This window comes from Myotis brandtii, unplaced genomic scaffold (assembly GCF_000412655.1).
Source record: "Myotis brandtii unplaced genomic scaffold, ASM41265v1 scaffold274, whole genome shotgun sequence".
Taxonomy (NCBI): Eukaryota; Metazoa; Chordata; class Mammalia; order Chiroptera; family Vespertilionidae; genus Myotis; species Myotis brandtii.
In genome coordinates, this window is record NW_005360425.1 from 1 (window position 1) to 22,741 (window position 22,741).

General features: G+C 45.5%; 1 protein-coding gene across 1 annotated transcript in view; it reads right to left on the reverse strand.

Annotated features, from left to right (window-relative positions):
• Window positions 1-2,281: 2,281 nt before the first annotated feature.
• Window positions 2,282-22,741, reverse strand: part of LOC102261585 (CUB and sushi domain-containing protein 2) — a gene marked incomplete at its 3' end in the record, with an annotated part of 266,048 nt that continues 245,588 nt past the window's right edge. Inside the window, exons 10-11 of the mRNA XM_005868672.1 lie at window positions 14,840-14,961; window positions 2,282-2,385 (exon numbers count right to left, since the gene is read on the reverse strand). Of these exons, the coding sequence (XP_005868734.1) occupies window positions 2,282-2,385; window positions 14,840-14,961 (226 nt within the window). The remainder of the gene's footprint in view (window positions 2,386-14,839; window positions 14,962-22,741) is intronic.

The following is a 22,741-nucleotide window of genomic DNA, read 5'->3' on the forward strand; positions in this document are numbered from 1 at the left end:
TTGACTTGGCTGCAGAGAGATGGTCAGCACATGAGTGCCATGGGGGTGGAGTGGGACAGACCACCTGGGGTTCACCAGCCCAGCCTGTGTGACATCCCTGATCTGGGGGCTCTCACTCGAGTAGATTGAGGCCAGGCCAGGGTTGGCTGTGACTCCGGGGTGGCAGGAAGCAAGAGAGAAGCCAAGGCCGCTGCTTTTCCTGTTTGACCCAATTGGGACAACAAAGGAGCCTGACCATGTTGCATGTGTTTCCCTGAAGGTTTGAGATGGACGTTGGCCTAAAGAGATCCGGGGGTGATGGGTGAGTCCCTGGGCTGCTACAGGACTTGCTGGGAGCTCACTCACATTACATTAGTGCAAAGATCTGGGTATAAGCCCTGGCTCTGCCATTCTTTGTGGGGGGACCTTGGGCAAATGCTGGGCGTCTCTGGGCTTTCCCACTCCATGTTAAAGAAGGAGATTGGGTTGTATGATCCCCAAGAGTCTTTTCAGCTTTGCTCTTCTAAGGTTCTCTCCATGGAAAAGCACATGGGGTTGTGGGAGGACCTCTTGGGCACACTGAGCGGATACACCATATAGGTCAGCGATCCAGGACAGGTGAGTGGTGGGGAGGCACCAAGAGGAGGGGAGAGGTGGGTGAGATGGCTATCTGAATTTGCTGGGCCCTGGGGTATCCCGACGACATCTGTCCAGATGTTATTCCTGGTGTGTCTGTGGTTTTGGATGAGATTAACATTTAAATGGTAGATGGAGTGAGCAGATTGCCCTCCCCACTGTGGGTGGGCCTCATCCAATCAGCTGAAGGCCTGAACTGAACGAAAAGGCTGACCTTCCCTTGATTAAGAGAAGATTCTTCCTGTCTGAATTCCAGCTGGGACATTGTGGGGGTTTTCTCCCTGCCTTGGACTTGATCCGAAACATTAGCTCTTCCTGGGTCTTGAGCCTGCTGGCTCCACACCACAATTGCATCATCACTCTCCTGGGTTTCCAACTTGCCGACTCACCCTGCAGATCTTGAGATTTGTCAGCCTCCATAACCATGTGAGCCAATTCCTTACAATAAACCCCCTTCTCTCTATATATATCCTATTGGTTCTCTTTCTCTGGCGAACCCTGATTAATACAGTGGAATAGGCAGGGCTCACATTTCTCCCTTTCTCCTGAGAGAGCCCACGTCCTAGCCATGTCACTGACTCGGTGGGTAACATCATGAGTCCTTTAACTGCCCTGATGGGATCTTCTCCAGGCAGGTATGAGAAAGTGTGGGAAGTTCCCAGAACAGAACAGCTCCTGGACAAGCTAGTTATTACTGAATAGCTATCTTTCATTCATTATTAAAACCAGAGGGTATTAGCTTAGAGCTAGCCTGGCTGGGAGGGGGTATGGCAAGGGATGTTATCCCTCACTGAAATCAAAAGACTCGAACTCAAGTGCTGATTCTACCACCAACCATCTTTTGCAACCATTGGACCTCAGTTTCCCCACCTACTAAACGGGGATAATAACACCTTTCTCACAGGGCTGTTGTGGGAATTAAATGAGATAACTGATGTGAAAGTTCCCATCACAGTGCCTGGGCACATAGTAGGTGCTCAGCATATGTGAAATCACCCCTTCTTTTTGGCAGGGGAGATGGACGAGGTAGGTCAGGCCTGTCTGTTTCTCTGAAGCTGGACCACATGCATCAAACAAGAGCATTTTCCTGCTGCATGTCAGGCTACAGGTGGTGGGCAAAGGAGAAGCCAAGACCCAATGTCATGGAACCCCAGAGAGCCCGCTAGCACCCTCTCCCTTGGCTGACCATACGGATGCTAACCTTTCTGGACTCAGAGAATGTGTATGTCCATGTGGTCCTAATTCTCTAGAACCACCCACTTCCCAGATAGTTAAGAGCAGGCAGGGAGGTTAGCAAAGCACTTTCATGTCTCTGTCTGAAGTGAGACCACCACGGACATACTTGGCCTTGAGGAAAAACTGCTGGGTGGCAGGAGAGTCTGCATCGAAGCAGACAGCCACAAAATGTCTATTTCCCTGCTCCCTAGAACTGCTTGTTCTGTACACTTCCTGTGAATCCCTAGTGAGAATGTGGCCCAGTGCTGTTTCCCTTGGCTGGAGTAAAGAGAGGCGGAGGGACTGTTGCTGAAACTAGAAGCATAACAGGGCACCTGTCCTGGTCACAGTGTGGTCTGGGGGACCAGGCAAGACCCAGCAAGCCCATCCCACCACCCTCAGCCAAGGTACCGTGCTCCCGCCCTCCTACCTGAATGCCTACTTCACTTACATGTAGAGGACCGTTTTCTGGTCCCCGTCCTGCCCACCATCCCCGACCGTCAGGGTGTCATAGCCCCTCTCCAAGTCAAACTCCTCGAAGGCAAGCTTGATCACCTAGGGAGGGAGCATGGGGTTAGGGAGCAGACAGGGGCAGCTGGGAGAGCCTTGAGAACAGGAAGACATTTCCTCGTTATGTTCTGATGCCCAGAGTCCCCGTGGCACCATCCTACACGACCCTCAATCCACACTGAGCAGTTTCATGCCCGCGTTTTGAGTGTGAACTATTTCCTTCCAGGCCATATAGTCTCTGGGGTCCCCTGATGTTTTCCAAAGATGCTCATGGCACATCTGCCCAATTCTGGGGGCTGCCATGGCAACACCAGGCACATCTGGCCGACTCTGAGATGATTAGACTCATTCTTCATGCTTTAATGCACAGGAACCCCCATGGGCGAGGTGGCAATTTTTCAGGCCACGTGTGGAATCTCAGCTATTTGCCCCCAGGGACCTGCAGACTTCTCTCAGTCTCTCTGCCTGCTTTTCTCCATCCTCTGTTTATTTGTTGAATAAATGAATGGTCCAGGAAGGAGATTTCGACAAGATTCTTCTCTCTTACTTGTTGTAGTCCTGCCTTCCACAAATATTTATGGAGCACTCACCATATGCCAGGCTAGGGGATGGGGTTTCAACATTGGGGTTTAACACAGTCCCTGCTCTCAGTGAGCAGGGGAGACAGAGAAGCAAACTGACAACCACAACACGGGGTGATGGACCCCATGCGAGGGCTGGGGGAGGGCAGAGGGGCATGTGGCTCACTGTCCTGCGGTGGAGGCAGGAGGGAGGCTCCTCGTGATGGGGGGGAGGATCTGAGAATCCAGAGGGGGTGGAAGACCAGCCAATGGGGGATGCTGAGGGAGGGATGGGTAGAGTCAAGTGCACAAGGCCTGTGCTGTGGCAGAGATGGAACATTCCAGAACAAGTACTCAGTGTCAGTCCACAAACTGAACACACCTGCTGCTGCCCTGCCTGGGTGCACAAGGCCTGTGCTGTGGCAGACACGGAACATTCCAGAACAAGTACTCAGTGTCAGTCCACGGCAAGTCCACAAACTGAACACACCTGCTGCTGCCCTGCCTGGGAGTGGAGGACAATGTACTTGGCCCTCTAGTGCAAGGAGGTGACTCTAGAAGGGCCAGGACTATAGGATGTGCTTGGAGCTAGGTCCGAAGGGTCTCAAGACCTCCCCTGCCCTGCAGAGCTGGGGCTCATTCTGAGGGAGGAGCAGAAGTTTTAAACAGTGGGCGGCAGGGACATATAGGTGCTTGAGGAAGCATTAGTCTGGCTGCTCGTGTGGGAACCGATGTGGGAGGAGTGAGGCCAGAGGTGGGGAGGATGCTTGAGGTTTCTGTGGGGGTCCAGGTGAGGGATGGAGGAGGGGATGGGGACGGGACAGACACAGGTCCCAGCAACACTGAGAGCTTGGTGACCGCATGCCTGTGGGGTTGAGGGGGAGGAGGGCTTTACGATGACTTGCAGTTTTCTGGTTTGAGCACCTGGGTGGATGGGTGGTGGTGCCACTCGTGAAGACAGGACCACGGAGGCACCACGGCTACCGTCTAATCTGGGTCTTTCTGTCCCTGGCAACCTGGCTTCAACCTGAGGAAGATCTTCAGTCTCCCAGTGGGGAGGCTGGGGGTGCGGCTTAGTTCTCTATTCTATGAACCAAGGAGAAGAGAAATCCTGTGGATAGATTTTCCTGGTTGTGCAGGTTTCCTCCATCCAAACCAAATAGCCCAGCACCCACACACTGCCAGGGGGGCGGCAGGGCCTCACCCCAAGGTGCCTTCAGATGCCTTGGAAGTGAACAGCTGCCTCACTCACTCATGAGCCCAGATGCCACTTAGGCGGGGCCCTCGCACAGGCATGGGATTCACGGAGAGGAGCATTTCTGTGTAAGAACATCCCTGAGCATGGACAGACAGGACAGACAGGAAGTGAAGACCACTAATTAGAAGGGCTAGAGCAGGCTTCCCAGAGGAAAGGAACCCCAGGCTGAGTTTGGGAGGTGAACTGAACTCAGTACAGGGTTAAGGAAGGGAGAGCAATCGGGCAGAGGATCAGGTGACCTGGCAAAGGTGAGGACGTGGACTTGTCCAGAGACTCCTGGTAGATCTGGAGTTGTTTACTGGAAGGTGGGGGTGACGCAGGAGAAGTAGGCGGAGCCGGCCCAGGAAGGGCTGTCTGTCATGCTAAGGGGTTGGGTTTTGCCCTAAAGACAAGGGAGGGTTGTGGAAGAGTTGTAAGCAAAGGTATGAGGTGAAATTGCTGCTTTAGGAGCAACAGCGTTGGGGGACCTTGGGAAACCAGAGACGGGTCTCAGGGCCATGGCAATACCGCAGCAGCGGGGTCCTTAGAAAGGGGATGGACTGTAACTGTCAATAGCGATGGGATGCTGGGGCCCTTCTAGCTTTCCCACTGAGCAGGCAAACCTGCCTCCCATATTCCCTGCTGGCTACTGTCATCATCCTGGGGTCAGCTGCTCAGGCTAGACTATCCTTTGCATCCTCACTCTCCCAGTCCAGCCTACAGGATGACATCACCATTTCCTTGCCCCATGCCCCCACCCCCCACACACACATGGGGAGGAGCCCTGGGCATCTGCTCCCTGCTGGCCTCCCACTGCAGGAGCTCTTGGGCACCCTTATGTTGGATCCTTTCTCTCTTGGCCCCCAGCAATGTCTCCTCATCCTTGAGCCCTCTGTCCTCCATGTGCTCCCTGAGGCCCCTTCTTCCCACCTCTGTCAGTACTTACCTGCAGCACTGACTCATCTGTGTACCTGGGCCTCCACTACACCACGAACTCCCTGAAGGGCAGGATCACATCTCACTGTCTCTCTACTGCCAGTGTCTGCTGGCATGCCAGGCATATGCCCTCAGCTTAGACAATGTTGAGTGGGAGGACACTTTCAAACCTTTCCTGATTCTCTAGCATGGACTGATCACTAGCTTCTCGGATCCCTCATAGGAGTTATAGTCTAGAAGAGTGATGGTGAACCTTTTGAGCTTGGCGTGTCAGCATTTTGAAAAACCCTAACTTAACTCTGGTGCCGTGTCACATATAGAAATTTTTTGATATTTGCAACCATAGTAAAACAAAGACTTATATTTTTGATATTTATTTTATATATTTAAATGCCATTTAACAAAGAAAAATCAACCAAAAAAATGAGTTCGCGTGTCACCTCTAACACGCGTGTCATAGGTTCGCCATCACTGGTAGAACAAAGGTTGGCAGATTGTTCCCGTGAAGGGCCAGATAGCAAATATTTTCCCCTGTGCAGACCATGGTCTGTTGCAGAGTGAACACAGCCAGACTGAATGGGCGTGGCTGTTTCACTAAAACTTTATTTATAAAAAAACAAGCAACAAACTGAATTTTGCCCATTAGCAGTAGTTTGCTGACTCCTGGTCTAGAAGATTCTTTGAGATACTTAATCACAGTTTTGATCATCTTCTCTTATGAGATTTCTTCACTATAAGAGCTCACCCTACAATGTGCTTAACTCTGCTCTGAGCCTTTTACACACATAAACTCATGTAAAATTTACAAAAGCTGCTACGACGAATACCTCTATTTTACAAATGGGAGAGCTCAGGCACGGAGACCTTAAGCAACTTGCCTAAGATCACACAGCTGAGTGGTAGAACCTGGAACTCGTCAGGCAGCCAGTGGCCAGGCTCTTTGCCGCTCTGCTCTGCTGCCTCAGAGCGCCCCAGCGGGGTCTCGGTCCGAGAGGCAGGGAGCATGGCTTATCCTCTCAAACCTTCCCTAAGCCCTTTATCTGGATCTCAGCAGCTCAGTAAGGACTTGGTGCACATAAAATGCCGCAAGGCCTGCAGTGCCTTCGGCAGGAGGAGGGGCCTGGCCTCTGCAGGGACCAGGGGTCCTGGCTGGCTGCTTCTAGCCAGCCCCGGGGGCAGAGGGCACTGGCTCACCATGCCACCTCCAAAAAAGGGACCACATGATTACTAGGTCTCTAATGGGGAAATGCTGCTTTGACGGCCAGAACCCAGAGCCATAAAACGATTCACATCACTGGTCAGAGCAGCCATGGATGTGAACTGCTCTTTTAGCATCTGACCCTAACACAGGCGCTAATCACACCAAGCAGACAGAAGCGACACACACTAGACTTCGGCTTTGGGACGGGTCCCAGTGCACAATGTACCAATGCTTCCAGTTTCCCCCCTTCTCTTTGGCCTTTGTTTAAACACAGGATCTTATAATGGCTCATTAACTAACATGCCCATCAATAAAGCTCCCAAACACCTTTCTGAGGCAGGATAGTGGCAGCACATGAAGTAGGCATGATCACAGAGGTACACTGTATACAGCCTATCCTTCACTCTGCATTCAAATCTGTGTGCCCCAACATCTCTTAGAGCAGGCGTTGGATAACTATGGTCCTTGGGCCAAATCTGGCCTGTGGCCTGTTTTTGTACTGGCCCCTGAATTAAGAGGATACATTTTATTCTATTACTTATTTTAGTATTTATTTATTTATTTGGGAAAGGAGAGAGAAAGGGAGAGAAACATTGATTGGTTGCCTTCCATATGTGCCAGGACCAGACTGGGTATCATGCCTGCAACCTTATGGTATAGGACAGTGGTCGGCAAACTGCGGCTCGGCAAACTGCGGCTCGCGAGCCACTTGCAGCTCTTTGGCCCCTTGAGTGTGGCTCTTCTACAAAACACCGACTTCTGCGCATGGGCCACGAAGTTTCAATTGCACTGTATGTGCGCGCCCGCACGTGGTATTTTGTAGAAGAGCCACACTCAAGGGGCCAAAGAGCTGCATGTGGCTCGAGAGCTGCAGTTTGCTGACCATGGGTATAGGAGTTGACACTCCAACCAGATGAGCCACCTGGCTAGGCCGAGAAGTGTTCTCATATTTTTAAAGGATTAAAAAAGTAAATAAAGCACTACAAAAAGAGTTGTAACAAAAACTTTACATGGTCCTCAAAGTCTAAAATATTTGTTATCTGGCTTTTGGCAGAAAGGCTTGCTGACCTCTGGCCTAGAGCAATGGTTTACAAACTGGGTTCCCAGGCACCCCAGGGTCCCATAAAGGTACTTCAGGGGCCACCAGTAAAGGTGGACAGGGCTCTCCTCCAATCAAGCAGTTCTTTTTGAGCTAGTTCATGTTTTGGGAGTCTGTGACAGACACAGATGGTGGTTTAATAAATGTCCCTCCCTCTCTTTATAAGTTCTTAACAGAACCTTGACTTTGAAGTGAGGCCATGCACCTAGCTAACCTCAGAGCTAAGGATGTCTGGCTAAGTGACAAGATTCTAGGCCAGCGGTTCTCAACCTGTGGGTCGCAACCCCTTTGGCGGTCGAACAACCCTTTCACAGGGGTCGCCTAAGACCATCCTGCGTATCAGATATTTACATTACGATTCATAACAGTAGCAACATTACAGTTATGAAGTAGCAATGAAAATAATTTTATGGTTGGGTCACAACATGAGGAACTGTATTTAAAGGGCCAGAAGGTTGAGAACCACTGTTCTAGGCAATGAGATAAGAGCTGAGGAGTCCACAGAGCATTTCCCTGCCTTTCTCCTTGCTTTCCTGGAATATTGATGTGAGAACAGAGAAGGAGCAGCCTTCTGCTTCCCTGTGATCATGAGGACAGGAGTCACATGCAAAAAAGAAAAAAGGCAGAGGGAAAAATAGAAGGTGCTCAGCACACCTGAGGGAACTACTAAACCAGACCTGGACTCTCCGCTCTGGACCTCTGGTGGTGGGGAAAACAGACTGTTTTGTTTAAGCTTCTGTGGAATTTTCAGGAACACAGCCAGTGGCAAGCCAATAGCTATAGGTTCTGAAGAAAGGCTTTCATCACTACAAAAAAGTCTGCCATCTCTTTACCCTCAGGATAAAGTTCAGCACGCTGGGAAGCCTAGCCCCTGCTCATTTCTGGCTAGAAAGAGCCCCCTCCACGATGCCCTGCCCAGCCCTACTTCCCCCTTCCTCCTCCCTGTACTTTCTGAGCCCCTGAAAGGCTGACCTTGGCCCACCCCGCCTTGGTTTACTAATGCTGCTGTCACTTTGACTATTAGCTCATGAAAGGAAGAGAGCTCCCTTTTATTGGGCACGGCCTACTCAAGCATGTCAAACTTTCGGCCTTGGCCTTGGCCTTCATAGTGATCCTTGTTCCAGTCTTGCTGAGGGCCCAGGGTAGGGCTCAAGAATTGTCTTGGGAGTGAGGAGGGCAGAGGGGAAACTGCTGGGAAGGCTGACCTGAACCCTTGGGAGTTCAAGCAGATGGGTCTCTGGCACCTTTGGGAAAGGTATTATAAAAATAAATTGAGTATAATTGATATATTACATTAGTTTCAGGTGTACAACATAATGATTCAATACTTGTATGTACTGTGAAATGATCATCACAATATGTCTAGTTTCCCCCATCACCATATAAAGCTACAAAATATGCAATATAACCCGGTTGGCATGGCTCAGTGGTTGACCTATGAACCAGGAGGTCACAGTTCGATTCCCAGTCAAGGCACATGCCTGTGCCTGGGTTAATCCCCAGTGGGGGGCATGCAGGAGGCAGCCAATCAATGATTCTCTCTCATCATTGATGTTTCTATCTCTCTATCTCTCTCCCTTGCACTCTGAAATCAATAAACATATATTTACCCTCAGGATAAAGAAGAAAAAAACAGAAAAAAACAACAAAATATGCAATATAATGTTACTGACTATAGCTACCATGCTGTACAGTACATAACCATGACTTACTCACTCTATGACTGGAAGTTTGTACCTCTTGACTCTCTCACTCATTATGCCCACCCCAACCTCCCTCCCCTCTAAGAGCCACAAATCTTTGTATTCGTACATTTTGTTTTGTTTTTTTCACTTGTTTTGTTCTTTAGATTCTACATATAAGTAAAATCATATGGTATTTGTCTGTCTCTGTATAATTTTCTTTAGCATAATAAATTGAGTAAATTGATATATTACATTAGTTTCAGGTGTACAACATAATGATTCAATACTTGTATGTACTGTGAAATGATCATCACAATATGTCTAGTTTCCCCCATCACCATATAAAGCTACAAAATATGCAATATAACCCGGTTGGCATGGCTCAGTGGTTGACCTATGAACCAGGAGGTCACAGTTCGATTCCCAGTCAAGGCACATGCCTGGGTTGCAGGCTCAATCCCCAGTGGGGGGCATGCAGGAGGCAGCCAATCAATGATTCTCTCTCATCATTGATGTTTCTATCTCTCTCTCCCTCTCCCTTGCACTCTGAAATGAATAAAAAAAAATTAACATATATTTAAAAAAAAGAAAAAAACAACAAAATATGCAATATAATGTTACCGACTATAGCTACCATGCTGTACAGTACATAACCATGACTTACTCACTCTATGACTGGAAGTTTGTACCTCTTGACTCTCTCACTCATTATGCCCACCCCAACCTCCCTCCCCTCTAAGAGCCACAAATCTTTGTATTCGTACATTTTGTTTTGTTTTTTTCACTTGTTTTGTTCTTTAGATTCTACATATAAGTAAAATCATATGGTATTTGTCTGTCTCTGTATAATTTTCTTTAGCATAATACCCTTAAGGTCCATTCATATTGTTGCAAATGACAAGATTTTATGCTTTTTTATGGCTGAATAGTATTCCATTAATCAAATTACATCTTCTTTATCCATTCATCTACTGATAGACACTTAGTTGCTTCCATATCTTGGGCTATTATGAATAATGCTATAATGAACACCAAGGTGCATATATTTTTTCAAATTAGTGTTTTCATTTTCTTGAAATAAATACCCAGAGGCAGAATTGCTCCATCATATGGCAGTTCTATTTTTAGTCTTTTTGAGGAACCTCCATACTGTTTTCCATTGTGGCTGCACCAACTTACATTTCCACCAACAATGCATGAAGGTTTCCTTTTCTCTACATCCTTTCCAACACTTGTTATTTCTTTCATTTTTGATAATAACCATTCTAACAGGTGTGAGGTGATCATGGCTGCACCAACTTACATTTCTACCAATAATGCATGAAGGTTTCCTTTTCTCTACATCCTCTCCAACACTTGTTATTTCTTTTATTTTTGATAATAACCATTCTAACAGGTGTGAGGTGATGTCTTGCTGTGGTTTTGATTTGCATTTCCCTGATGATTAGTGATGTTGAGCATCCTTTTATGTGCCTGTTGTCCACCTGTATGGCTTCTCTGGAAAAATGTCTATTCAGATCCTCTGTTCATTTTGGATTGCTCGTGTTTTTTTGTGATTGAGTTGTATGAGCTCTTTATATATTTTGGATGAGGAAGGCTTCTGAGGAGGTTGGGAAAGAAAGCCCATGGATAGAGATTGAGAACTTTAGGAGGTTCTGGAACTTTGGTCACAACCTCCGTTTAATTTTGGTGGCTCTGAAAATAGTAGACCCTTTCACCCATTTGTGACTCATCCACTCATTGATTGATGGATTCATTCATTCATTCATTCATTCATTCAATAGTTAATATGCACTTGCCAAGTGCTGGGCTTTGGGGAGGCAATAGCAGGCAAGATAAACATGGCCACCACCCAGAGAGCTCACATTCTAGAAGAGACTTACAAGTATACGGAAAACACCACATGGTGTGATGAGTACTGAAATTAGGGAAGCGTGGGTATGGGCAAACATGAGGGGCATACAATCCTGGCTAGACAAGGGGCGGGGCTTGTCTTCAAGAACAGAGAAGGGTGTGCAGTTAGTTCTAGGGGAAGAGGAATGCCAAGATATGATGGGAAGTGAAGAAACTGTAAAAAAAAAAAAAAAAGGGATCAAGTTTAGGACTTGGAGGCGGCCATTAAAAGGTCCCTCTAAGCTACCCTGTCATGCAAACTTGGCTTCTCTGAGAGCCAGACAGCAGCTTGCACAGTCCAGCACAGAGGGCATGAGTAAATGCTGAATGCGTGAGCGAGTGAGCAAATGGGCCAACAAATGTATTCCTGACATTTGCACTCCTGAGTGATCACTTGCCTAGAGAGTTAATTCTTAATTCTTCAGGCTTACAAAGGGAAGAGTGACAGTGATAATCCTTAAAGAGTGAATAATCAAAACACTATTATCTTTGGCTTTGAAGTTCATGAAATGAGCTTTCCTTTCCCTCTCCTTTCCATGCCCCCTCCTTCTCCCTTCCATGTCCCCTCCCTTTCCAGCCTCACTTCTACTTTTTTTTTTTTTTTTTTAGCAAAGCTGGATTAACTTTCCCAATCAAATCCACTGAAGTTCATATGCACACGGAATCATAAGTCTTGAGTTCACACTGAGAAGCTGCGAAAGAAAGGCAGATGTGTGTCGGTAGGGGGCAGAGACACGGGACTGGGTTTTACTCCTGACCACGGAAATGTCATCACCCATGTCTTCCATGAGGCTGAACTGAAAGGTCATAACAGGAGGTGGCCCTGGGGCCAAACATGGGCGGGGCCACACATGAGGAGCTACTAGACACGGACACAGGTCTCCATCAGTTATTAACTTATTCAAACACCCGCTGTGCTCCTCCTCTGCACTGAGCACTGTGGTAACTGCAGAAGAAATACTGTACAAGATTCCAAAATGCTTTCAGGGCATTTCTGAGCTACAGGAGAAAGAGATTCTAAACCCAGTACAATGTGATATATACAAAGTAGGAACAGGAAGGAGCAAGACCTCGAGGAGTTAGGAAGGCTTCTCAGAAGAGGGGGTATTTTAATTGTGTCTCAAAGGGGAAAAAGGAATTTGCCCTGAGGAGAAGGGAAGGCACACTGGGACAGGATGTGCCTGGACTGAGGTCTTAGCAAGGTTGAAAGCAAGAAGAGAATATTTATTAGACAAAACCCAAAAGAAAGCTGATGTAATAGCTGGGAAAAAACTTTAAAACATTACTACAGATAAAGAGAGTCATTACATAATTATGAGATATATAATTCTCAATTTGCATGATCTCATAACATAGTCCCAATATATATAAAGCAAAATTAAGAGAACTTTAGGAATAATAGACAAAAGCCATAGTGGCTTTTGTCTATTATTCCTAGCGTTCTCTCATCATAGAGGGAGGTTTTAGTATGCCGTCCTCTGCAGCTGTCTGATCAAGAAGATAAAATCAATGAAGATATAAAGAATACTAGCATAAGCACAATCAACAAGCTTGATGCAATAAGACACAAAAACTACAAAATACACTTCATTTTTCCAAGTACACACAGAATATGTGTGAAAAAATGACCATTTCTGGTCCAAAAGGCAAGTTTCAACAAATTTCAAATGATTCAAATACAATTTTCTCTGACCACAAGCTTTAGAACCAGTAACAAAAAGACAGCTAGAAAAACCCTTTGTTTGAAAATTAGGAACTACTTCTAAATAAGCTGTGGGTTGAAAGATGAAAGAGTAATGGAAATTGGAAAATATTCATAACTAAACTATAATAGATACACTATGCATAAAAACCTGTGGGAATGTAGCCAAAATAGTTCTTAGAGGGAAATTTATAGCATTAAATATTTAAATAAGATTGAAAAATAATAAATTAAACATTGACATTAAGATGCCAGAAAAGAATAACAAGATAAATCCAAATATAATAGAAAAAAGTAAAGATGAGCAGAAAATGATGAAATAGAAAATAAATATATCAAAAGAAGTATTAAGAAAATCAAAATTGGTTCTTTCCAAAAATAGTAAAATGTAAAACCTCTGGCAATATTGATAAAAAAGATACAAAATAGAAATGAAAAGGGGAATAAAAATATATAATAAAAGATAGTATGTACAACTTTATACCCAATAAATTAGAAAACTTAATAAAATGGCTTCAAGAAAAAACAGATAATATAAATAATCCTTTAGTCATAAAAAGATAAACCTATAGTTTCAAATCTTCCAAAAAAGGAACATCAGACCCAGATAATTTTCCTGAAATGTTGCACAGAACTTCCAAAGCTATTCTAATCTTCCACTTTTAGTTCCATAGAACAGAAGAGGGGAAACACTCTCTACATTATTTTATGATATTAGCAATATTTGACAAAAATTATCTGGCAAGGGTAATATAAAAGTCCAATCTAACAAAATAGAAGCAAATTACTAAATAAAATATTAGCAAATCAATTATAGGCATGTATAAAATTGGTAATGCTAAATGACCAAGTTGAGTTTATACCAGGAATGTGAGGTTGGTTTAACATCAGAAAAGTCAACCCATGTAATTCACCATACTAAGAAAATAAAGGAGCAAATCATATTAATAAGTATACAAAGGTACTTGATAAAACTCAACGTCCATTCACAATAAAAGTTTTTAGCAAACTAAGATTAGGAAAAAACAAATAAAAAAAAGCTTCAGCAAATATCATAATGATGAAGAATATTCTATTAACAGCAAACAATGACAAGAGTGCCCACCATCATCACAGTCATTTGACATTATATTTGAGGTTTAAGTCAGAACGTTGGGGCAAGAAAAGAAATGAAGAGAAGGTATAAGGACTGGAAAGTAAGAAATAAAACCATCATTTTTTGAAGATAATGATTGTCTTGTAGAGAAAATCTCAAATAATTCACAGATAAATTATTACAAAAGAGTTGCTATATATAAAGATCAAAGAATAAAAACTAATTGTATTTTAAACATCAGCAAGAAATAGGTAGAAAATAAAAATTTAAAAGATATGATTTATAACAGCAACAACAAATATAACACATTTAGGAGTAAATATGTTAAGAAATGGTACAAGATCTGTAATGGAAAAATTTCAAAAGTTTATTGAAAGCCATTAAAGAAGTCCTAAGTCAATAGAGAGAAATACCATACTCATGGACCAGAAGACTCAGAATTACAAATATAAGCATTCTTTTCTAATTGATCTATAGTTTGGTATAACTAAAGATTCCAACAGGTTATTCTGTGGATCTTGGCAAGACACTTGTACAATTTATGAGAACAAAGGGCATGTCACCAAAACAGAGAGAACTAAATGTGAAATAAGTGTGTGAAAAGATGTGTATAGCATTGCAAAACTACACACAACATAGATAAATCTTAGGGACATAATTTTGAGTGAAGTTGATTAAGAATATATACAACATGACTACCTTTATATGAAGTTCAAATGCTGGCTTACTAGACAAAGTATTTTTAAGAATACGCATTTATGTGTAAACTGTAAACAAAGGAAGAGGAATGATAAGCACACAATCAAGGTAGAGTGTGCCTGAGGGATAGGGAATGGGATGGGGCTGGTGAGGGATATACACCACTAAGGTAACTGGGATTTGGCTATGCAGGTGTCTATTGCATTGATGTTCTTTATATCTTACTTATATTTTGCTTTTTATCTACTTGATATTTAATAAAAACAATTTTAAAGATTTGCCTACAAAGAACCCACCACAACCAAGTTCTGAGTTTGGAACCCTTGTAGACCAACTGTCCCCAGCCAAGCCCTGCCCACAGGACACCACCCACGCTCCTCAGGAGCCTCACCTTGGCAGGGTTGAGTGCTGTGATGATCCACACACAGTGTGCGTTGTTGTCGTATTGAATGGGGAAGTTGGGGGACGTGATGATGCCTGAGGGGCCTCGAAGGTGGGCATCACACATGCGGGCTGCAGAGAGAAGATGAAAGTTTCGTTTAGACGAGGTCCAGTTCCCATCCCCACCTCTCACCCCCAGCCCAGAAGAGACTGAAGTCTGTACAGTCTCCACCCAGGTATAACCTTCTGCTTTCTTCCCTCATAGTTCTCAGTGGGTTCAGAGGGAAGTCACAGTTCCTGGAGCACTGGGGTAGGGGGAGGCCCCACATGCCCTGCCTGACCTGCTGCCCTGTGCGCAGCGATGAGCTTCCATGGTCAAGCTAAGCCAGCCCCCAACCCCAACTCCACTGTGATCAGCAGCTCAACTCTACCAAGAGGGTGTGGCCTGGTACTCCTCATGCCACCTAACTCTGGGTGGGCCCCAGACATCTGTAGGCCTGCTGAGGTGCCCATGCTTTGCTCTGCTGACCTATGCTTCCCCGTTTGCTCTCAGGCCTCCTGAACTAGAATCTCAGGGTGTCCTTGTCAAGGCCACCTCACTAGGTCTCAGAATGTCTGTGCCCAAGGACTCTGCCAACGCCCCCAGCTCAGCCTGGACCAGACAACCTGAGTGACCTCAGTGCCAATCAAAGCCTCCCCACTTCCCTCTCCGCACATGCCCCAAACAGGCTTTTGACGGGAAGCATAAAGATTCAAGGTGAATTAGAAGAAGTGCTCTACTCAAGTGGATATAAAGTGTTATCAATCACAGCTTAATCTAATTAAGCCCCTTAAAATAGCTTCTGAGCTAATTAGATTAAGTAGTGATTGATAACAGTTAAGGTACTACATTGTACCTAGGTGTTTGCCTTCTTTAAAAACGTGTTCTTTAGTTCTAGCCACTTCATTCTTCAATGTTAGCACTCAGCTATTTTAATAAAGAGTTCTATGAGCCTGTTCCATTGCTGCCCACATGGCAATTTATCCTAATTGTAGGCAAAGTGCCGAAAGGTAAAGAAATAGTGAGCAGACGCAGCAAGCCTAAGTATATGAAATGAAAGTGGTGTCAAGCCTGGTTTCCTCTGATGGGGCAACACATCCTGGAGCTCCTCTGTGTGTGTGGGTGGGGCCAGGATCCACCTTTCCCAGGAACCCTTCCTGGAGGGTCTGGGAAGCGGCTCCCGCAGCTTCCGGACAGAACTCATCTCTTCTCATTTCAGACGCTCATTCCTGCACTCACTCATTCCAACGTTTATTGAGTGCCTAACAGGGGCCAGGCAGAGTGTGAGGAGAAAAACCATCTAAGACGCAGCCCTCTCTGCAGGGCCAGCAGCTCGTGGAGGAAGCAGGTATGGAAACAGCATCAGGCGGAGCTGTCGGAGCGTTATCTGCAAGAAGCGGCTGGGTCCGAATGGCTCCTTCTCTTCTAGTTCGTCACTGTCAGTGGGGCAGTTCCTGGTGGCATGCCCTCAGCCTGGCACCCAAAGGGTCTTCTCCCTCCTCCTGAGCTCAAAGGTCAGTTGAGTCTAGTTTAAACAAGGGCCTAGAGCAGTGATGGCAAACCTTTTGAGCTCGGCGTGTCAGCATTTTGAAAAACCCTAACTTAACTCTAGTGCCATGTCACATACAGAAATTTTTTTTCTATGTGATATTTGCAACCACAGTAAAACAAAGACTTATATTTTTGATATTTATTTGATATATTTAAATGCCATTTAACAAAGAAAAATCAACCAAAAAAATGAGTTCGCCTGTCACCTCTGACACGCGTGTCATAGGTTCGCCATCACTGGCCTAGGAGAATCCTCTCCTCCATTCCCCTTGTGGGCGTCCAGCTGCTTCTGTAAGTCTGTGCTGAGAAACACCTCAATTCACAGGTCGTGCTTGATACAACTGGGCCTGAAGGCAGCTGCCATGGTGAGGAGAGTTCTCTTTTATGCTGACATGCCCTTTGTTCTCTCATAAATTTCACTAGTCCGGACCCCAAGACCCTCACCAATGGCGTCCTCAACACTCTCATTTCTGCCTTTTATTAACTCTACCATCCACCTTCTCTCTTCCTAATCCTGGATGCCAGGTGCTGTTCCTACTGGGTTTTAAATCTACTTGCTTTAAAGAAGTTAGAAAACCTCTCTGATTCTATTCTTCACCTGTAAGATGGGGCTAGTGACATCTCCCGAGGAGGCATGATAGGATGCAGGTACCTGAGATAATGGATGTGAAGGCTCACCCAGGACCTGGGGCATCGTCAATATTCAGCAAAGGGGAGCCGAGACTGTGGGACTTCCGATGCCTGTTCATTCCATTTCACGATGCCCAAGATTTCTCTCAAGGCCTGAGAGCTTTTTCTACCTTTCCTGAAGTTGCTTTATGTAGGACTTTTCCCCGTGACCACACTTGAGACGGACATTACTAAACTAATTTGAATAAGATCATCAAAACCAAAGCCTTGACCCCAGCCTACCTATTCGAAGAGGACCTGTGGATCCAGAGCCCTAGCTCTGGGGAACCCTCCACCTCCACCAGCACCATCTTACACCTCCTCTGGAAAGCCAGGTTTCGCTGCCTTAAAAGCCCTCAGCCTCAGACTCAATTTATCCTGCACTTGTTTCCAAAAATTAGATGGTATTTGCAGTCTGTTGAAATATGCTGAAGGTAATTAGAGAGAACAGGTCAAACAGGCATTTACCACTTTAAGAGCTTAGAGGGAATTAATTAAAATATTACACTCTGCAGATATTTAGCATGAAGCACTTTAAAACAGCTTCAGAATGGAGCATCAGCTACTTTTTTCCCTCTGCTGTCTGGGCGAGGTCAGGGGGTCCGTGGACAGACTTCCCCCTGAACAGCCAGCCCCTGGGATCCCACCAACAGATGGCTAGCTCATGGCTGCAACCCACACGGGCTGACAAAATGGTAGATGCTCAGACAAGGTCTGAATTAATGAATACACACATGTTGATGTTTCTCTCTTTGCCTTTTCCAGTCACATTTTCTGCTGGATAGCTTTCAGACTTCTCCATAGCCTTCCATGTCTGAGCTCTGCAGCCACTCCCTCTCTTCCTCTGGACATCACTACCTTATAACAGGGTGGTATTCCAGGGGCATTAGGAGGAACGATTGGGACTCACAGCCAGTTCTGGCACTGCAACAACTTGGCACCAAAAAGGAAACTGCTTCAGATGCAAATGCCTTTGGCCTTCTATCTTCTCCCCAAAACTGATTCCCATACTATTCCATGCTGTCCTCCCTTGCTTCTCCTACTACTGACCTGCCTCCTCCTCCTGTCCACGTTCCCACCACCAAGTCTAAGGCAAACAAACCTGGCTGGCATCTGCAACATCTCTCAGTACCTCCTGCTCCAGCTCCTGCCTTAATCGAAGCCCGTCTCCCCCTCCCCAGTCCACTGCTTCCTCTGCAGCCCTCTGCAGTGGAGAGCTTTCTCTCACCTCCTGGAGGTCATTGCTCCATAAACAGTTGCTGAACCCCTGGAGGAACTCCACTCTGACTTTCGTCTAGACCTCATTCCACTAACACCAACATTTTTTCTCCACCCATCAGCTCCCTGTCTCCTCTTCTGTCCTTATCAAACCTAGAGCCCATGGTCCACCATGATGATTATTTTCTTGCAAATCCATCCAAGTCTCTTGCTCCTTTTTCCTTTCATCAGTTGCCTGAAAGATATCAATTATGGATGAAGCTCTCCACCTACATTCTCTAGATCTGCCCCCATAAGGTTGAGCTTTTTGGAGAAAAATCACATGAGCAGGAAGATTGACATCACTATAAATTCCTGATTATTCACCTTAAAAAAATCCTAGATATTTCCCAGCAACTCTGCCATTTAGCTCTATTGAGCTCATTCTCCTACTCTGTACAAAGAACCTTTCATTCCTTCTAACTGCCCCTCGGACCTCTCACCCTTCCTCTTGTTCCGCTTACTCTCAGTTGGTGACCTTGCTTTAGTCTTTATGGATGAAACAGACAACATCTGGCAGGCACATACTCTCTCTCATCCCCCATTCTGCAATCCTGTGTGCTTATGTGCTCATCTTCCCTTCAGTTCCTTTGCTTTTTAGAGGCCAGTCCTCCTACCCAAAGTCATCCATGTCCTTGGCCATACCCAGGATTTGCTGCTCTGGGCCCAAGAGAGCCATCTGTGAAATCTTAAACTCCATCATCCCATTCTCTCCCCTGCCGCCTATGCACCCAGCAGAGCAACTTGATCTTGAGGTATTTACTATCCTAAAATCATAGGCCCCTCCAGCCTTATGGTTCCCTCATTTCCCCTCATCTTTCAATCCCCTGCTGATCATTCTTCTTTCACTAGTCTGGACCTCAAGACCCTCACCAATGGCTCCTTCAACACTCATATACTAGTATGCCTTTGATTAATTCTCCATCCACCTTCTCTATTCCTAATCCCGGGTGCCAGGGTGCTGCCTGGAGCACCGTGGTACCACCACGGATTCATGGTTTGCCATTGTAATTGAAGCTTCTGCTCAAGTCAGTCCTTTTCCTTTTCTTTGCTCAGTTTCCTCGACAATTTCTTACAAGAAAAACTTCAACCATTTGCCACTCAGTTGGAGACACGTAACCCCAATTGACCTCTCTGGAGGATCTAACCAGAGTGACCCTTCTCTCTTGGTGAAACTCGCATTCATTGGCTTCTATGATGCCTCTCTGGCCCTTCTCAGCTCCCTCCTTGGCCATTAACTCATTACAAGTAGTTGTTTGGATTTGGGTAGAGAGTACAAAGGAGTTCTTTGCACATTTCCTGCAAAATTTCTGTGAGTTTACAATTTTAAATCAAAATTTAAGTTACCAAAAAGTGGGGGAGAAAGATGTTCTCTGTGGTTCCATCCAACAAACTGACTCTGAAGGATGTGCAGGTACAATTTTCAGGAAGTGTAGGATGGAGCCTTTGGAGTCAGGGTTTGAATTCCAGCTCCACCAATTAGCTTTGTGCCCTTGGGCGAGTAGACTGACTACACCAAGCCTGAACTAACATGAAATATGGATATTGCCACATTCTTCATAAAGAAATTATGAGGAATGCCTACTACAATGCTTTATACAAGTATAAATAGCTCAATAAATGGGAGCTTTATCGTTAGTGCATATGGGACTCAGGGAACAATGAAGGGAGAAGAGAGGAGGTAGGTGTAGGCTCAAGGTAGGAGTGGGGGAAAAGGGAGGTGAAGAGGATGAAAACTCGGAAAGTTGGTGTTTAAGGAGTAGGCCCAGGAAGCTGATCCAGCAAAGGCCACCAGGAAGGAAGATAGTCACCTGCAATTTTCATGGCCTTTAGTTTAGCTGGTTGGTGCCATATTTTCCATGTTTCATTCCCATTGTGTGAGAATGAGGGAGGAGATTCAGAGCAGTTCAGTGACTTGCCCTGGGCTATACAGCACGTAATAACAGCAAGGTTGGAACTTGAACTTAGGTCTGAGTCCTGAGTCTGGTGTTCTCGCTACCATAAAGGTCTGTATTTTAAACAGATATATAAATGTGCATGTATGTAATATGTGTACATAAATATATACGTATGTATACAGCAAATAGTGGGTTTCTCCACAAAGGATGAAGAAATGTATTGTTTTCTGTAGATTATCTCAGTAATTGTAAGTATCTCCTCTGGGGCTGGTACCGAGTCCTATTCTCTGTCAACCCCAATTTGTGGTCACAAGAAACCAGGTCTCCTGGTTGTCAATTTGGTCCTCTTCATTCTATCAGTGGTTTATAAACAGTGTTCCCCGGAGCCTCAGGGGTTCCTTGGAGGTGGCTTAGGGGCTGCCGAGAGTGGTGAGCTGCCAGCAACTCCCAATCTCCTGTCCCTATTGTAGTGCGAGACCTCCCACCTACATCTGTTTTATTTTCTGTGAAATCTCACTTTAAAATATTAAGCCCCATATATAAAATAAGTCCAGTAAGCCCCCTATTATATATACTGTTCTGCCTCTATCTGGGGCTGAATGGAGTGCGTATAACAGTGCTCAGGTGCCCTCAATCTCCTTTGGAAGATCACAATTTTCTAGGGGTCAAAGTAGATGCTTATTTCTTTGGGTGGGAGGAAAACAAAAGAAAGGCCTGTGAATGCCTGATGTCAGATTCCAAAGTGAGGGCACAGTGCCACAGCATTCATTCATTTTAATCACCGATTCATGCAGGTCGTCTTGAAACATTTGTGGAGAGCCTATTATTTGCCAGGCCTCGTGTTTTAGTGTAATTAACTGTGTGGACAAGGAATATTTAAAATCACATCACAATTTAAATGCATTAGAGAAACAATGCCGCTATGTGTGTGGTGACAGATCCTTTTCAGAATGTGATCTCTGGGTGACCTGCTATTAGTGCAGCTATCCTGGAATTCAGAGTTTTGTCCCCTTTTTATTCTTAAAGTGAGGTTTACTTAAACTCAAAACTAGAGATTTGAAAAGAAAAACTTTCAAAACTGCCCAAATAAAAGGACCCTTGAATCTAATATCTATCTCAGCCCTTGGCCTTCAGTGCTGCCCGGGACAGCTGGTCCAAGCTCAAACCCAGGAGCCTTTGCCTTTGCTCTCCCTGCCTCACGATGATCTAGGGGAGAGAAGCAGGGAGGAGGGAGCGGCAAGAAGGTGAACCTGCCCTGAGAACCCCTCTCCACTGCAGTAAGTGCTGGCCACTCTCTATATGGCTTATTTACATTTTGCCATCACTAAGCAGGGGAAGTTCTGGTTTCCCAGTTCACAATGAGGGCCCTGTGGCTAAAACAAAGATGAAGGAACCTGCCCAGGGCCAGCAAGCTAATGGGGGCAGAGTTGTGATCCAGATCAAAGTCTGTGTGCCTCCAAACTGTGCCATTGCAATGTGATCTGGCGAGACAGTGAGGGACAGGCTTTTAAAAGACCCAGCGGCAGCTAGAGGCTGTGGTGGGCCCCCAGGCGTGGGGAAGCTAAATCCCAACAGTGTTTAGCAGTTTAAACCAAGCCTGTGTGCACAAAAGCCTCAGAGCCACACTGGGATGTTTCTACACAAAAGCTTGCAGTCCACTGCCTCATCTAGTCCTTGCTGTAATGTCACAAAGTAATTTTCTATAATCTGCCTTTAGCAGGAGAAGAAGAGATTCAGAGAGGTAAAGACACTGGCCCAAGGACAACTAAAAAGTGGTGATGGTTGCGTTGGAACCCAATTTCCCTGGCTTGGTTTTCCATGATTCTTCCCAGCTGCATAGTGGCAGCGGATAAAATGAGAAGGGCCGTGAAAAAGCTTAGCCCAGTGCTTAGTTAACAGTGTAGCTGAGTTCAGAGTCCACTGGGTCAAAACCACTGGAGGACTTCAGTGGGACACGCAACATGTCTGGAGAAAAAGGTAAGCATATACTCAACTGGGAACTTCCTTCCAAAACACCAGCCCTTGGGCATATTCATGTAAGCAACTGCCATTACTAACAGAACCACCTTCCTTCCATGAAAAGATCTTGGTGAGAGATCAGATCTCACCACTGCCTAAAGTTATCCTTATTCTGGCTGATCCTCAAAAGGAATTTGAAAACAATAGGTTGGTACAGGGTCTCTGGTACTTCAGATTTGATAATTCTGTGTCTTTCCACACAGCTGGTGTCTGGCTCCTTGGAATTGGAGTGTTCAGCTAATCAATATTCATTCATTCAACCATCCATTCAAGACATGTTACTGACCCAACTGGTGTGGTTTGCTGGTTGGGTGGTCATGGTTCGATTCCCAATCAGGGCACATGCCCGGGTTTTGGGCTCAATCCCCAGTAAGGGGTGTGTAGGAGGTAGCCAATCAATGATTCTCTATCATCATTGATATTTCTATCCCTCTCTCCCTCTCCCTTCCTCTCTCTGAAATAAAAAGTGTGTGTGTGT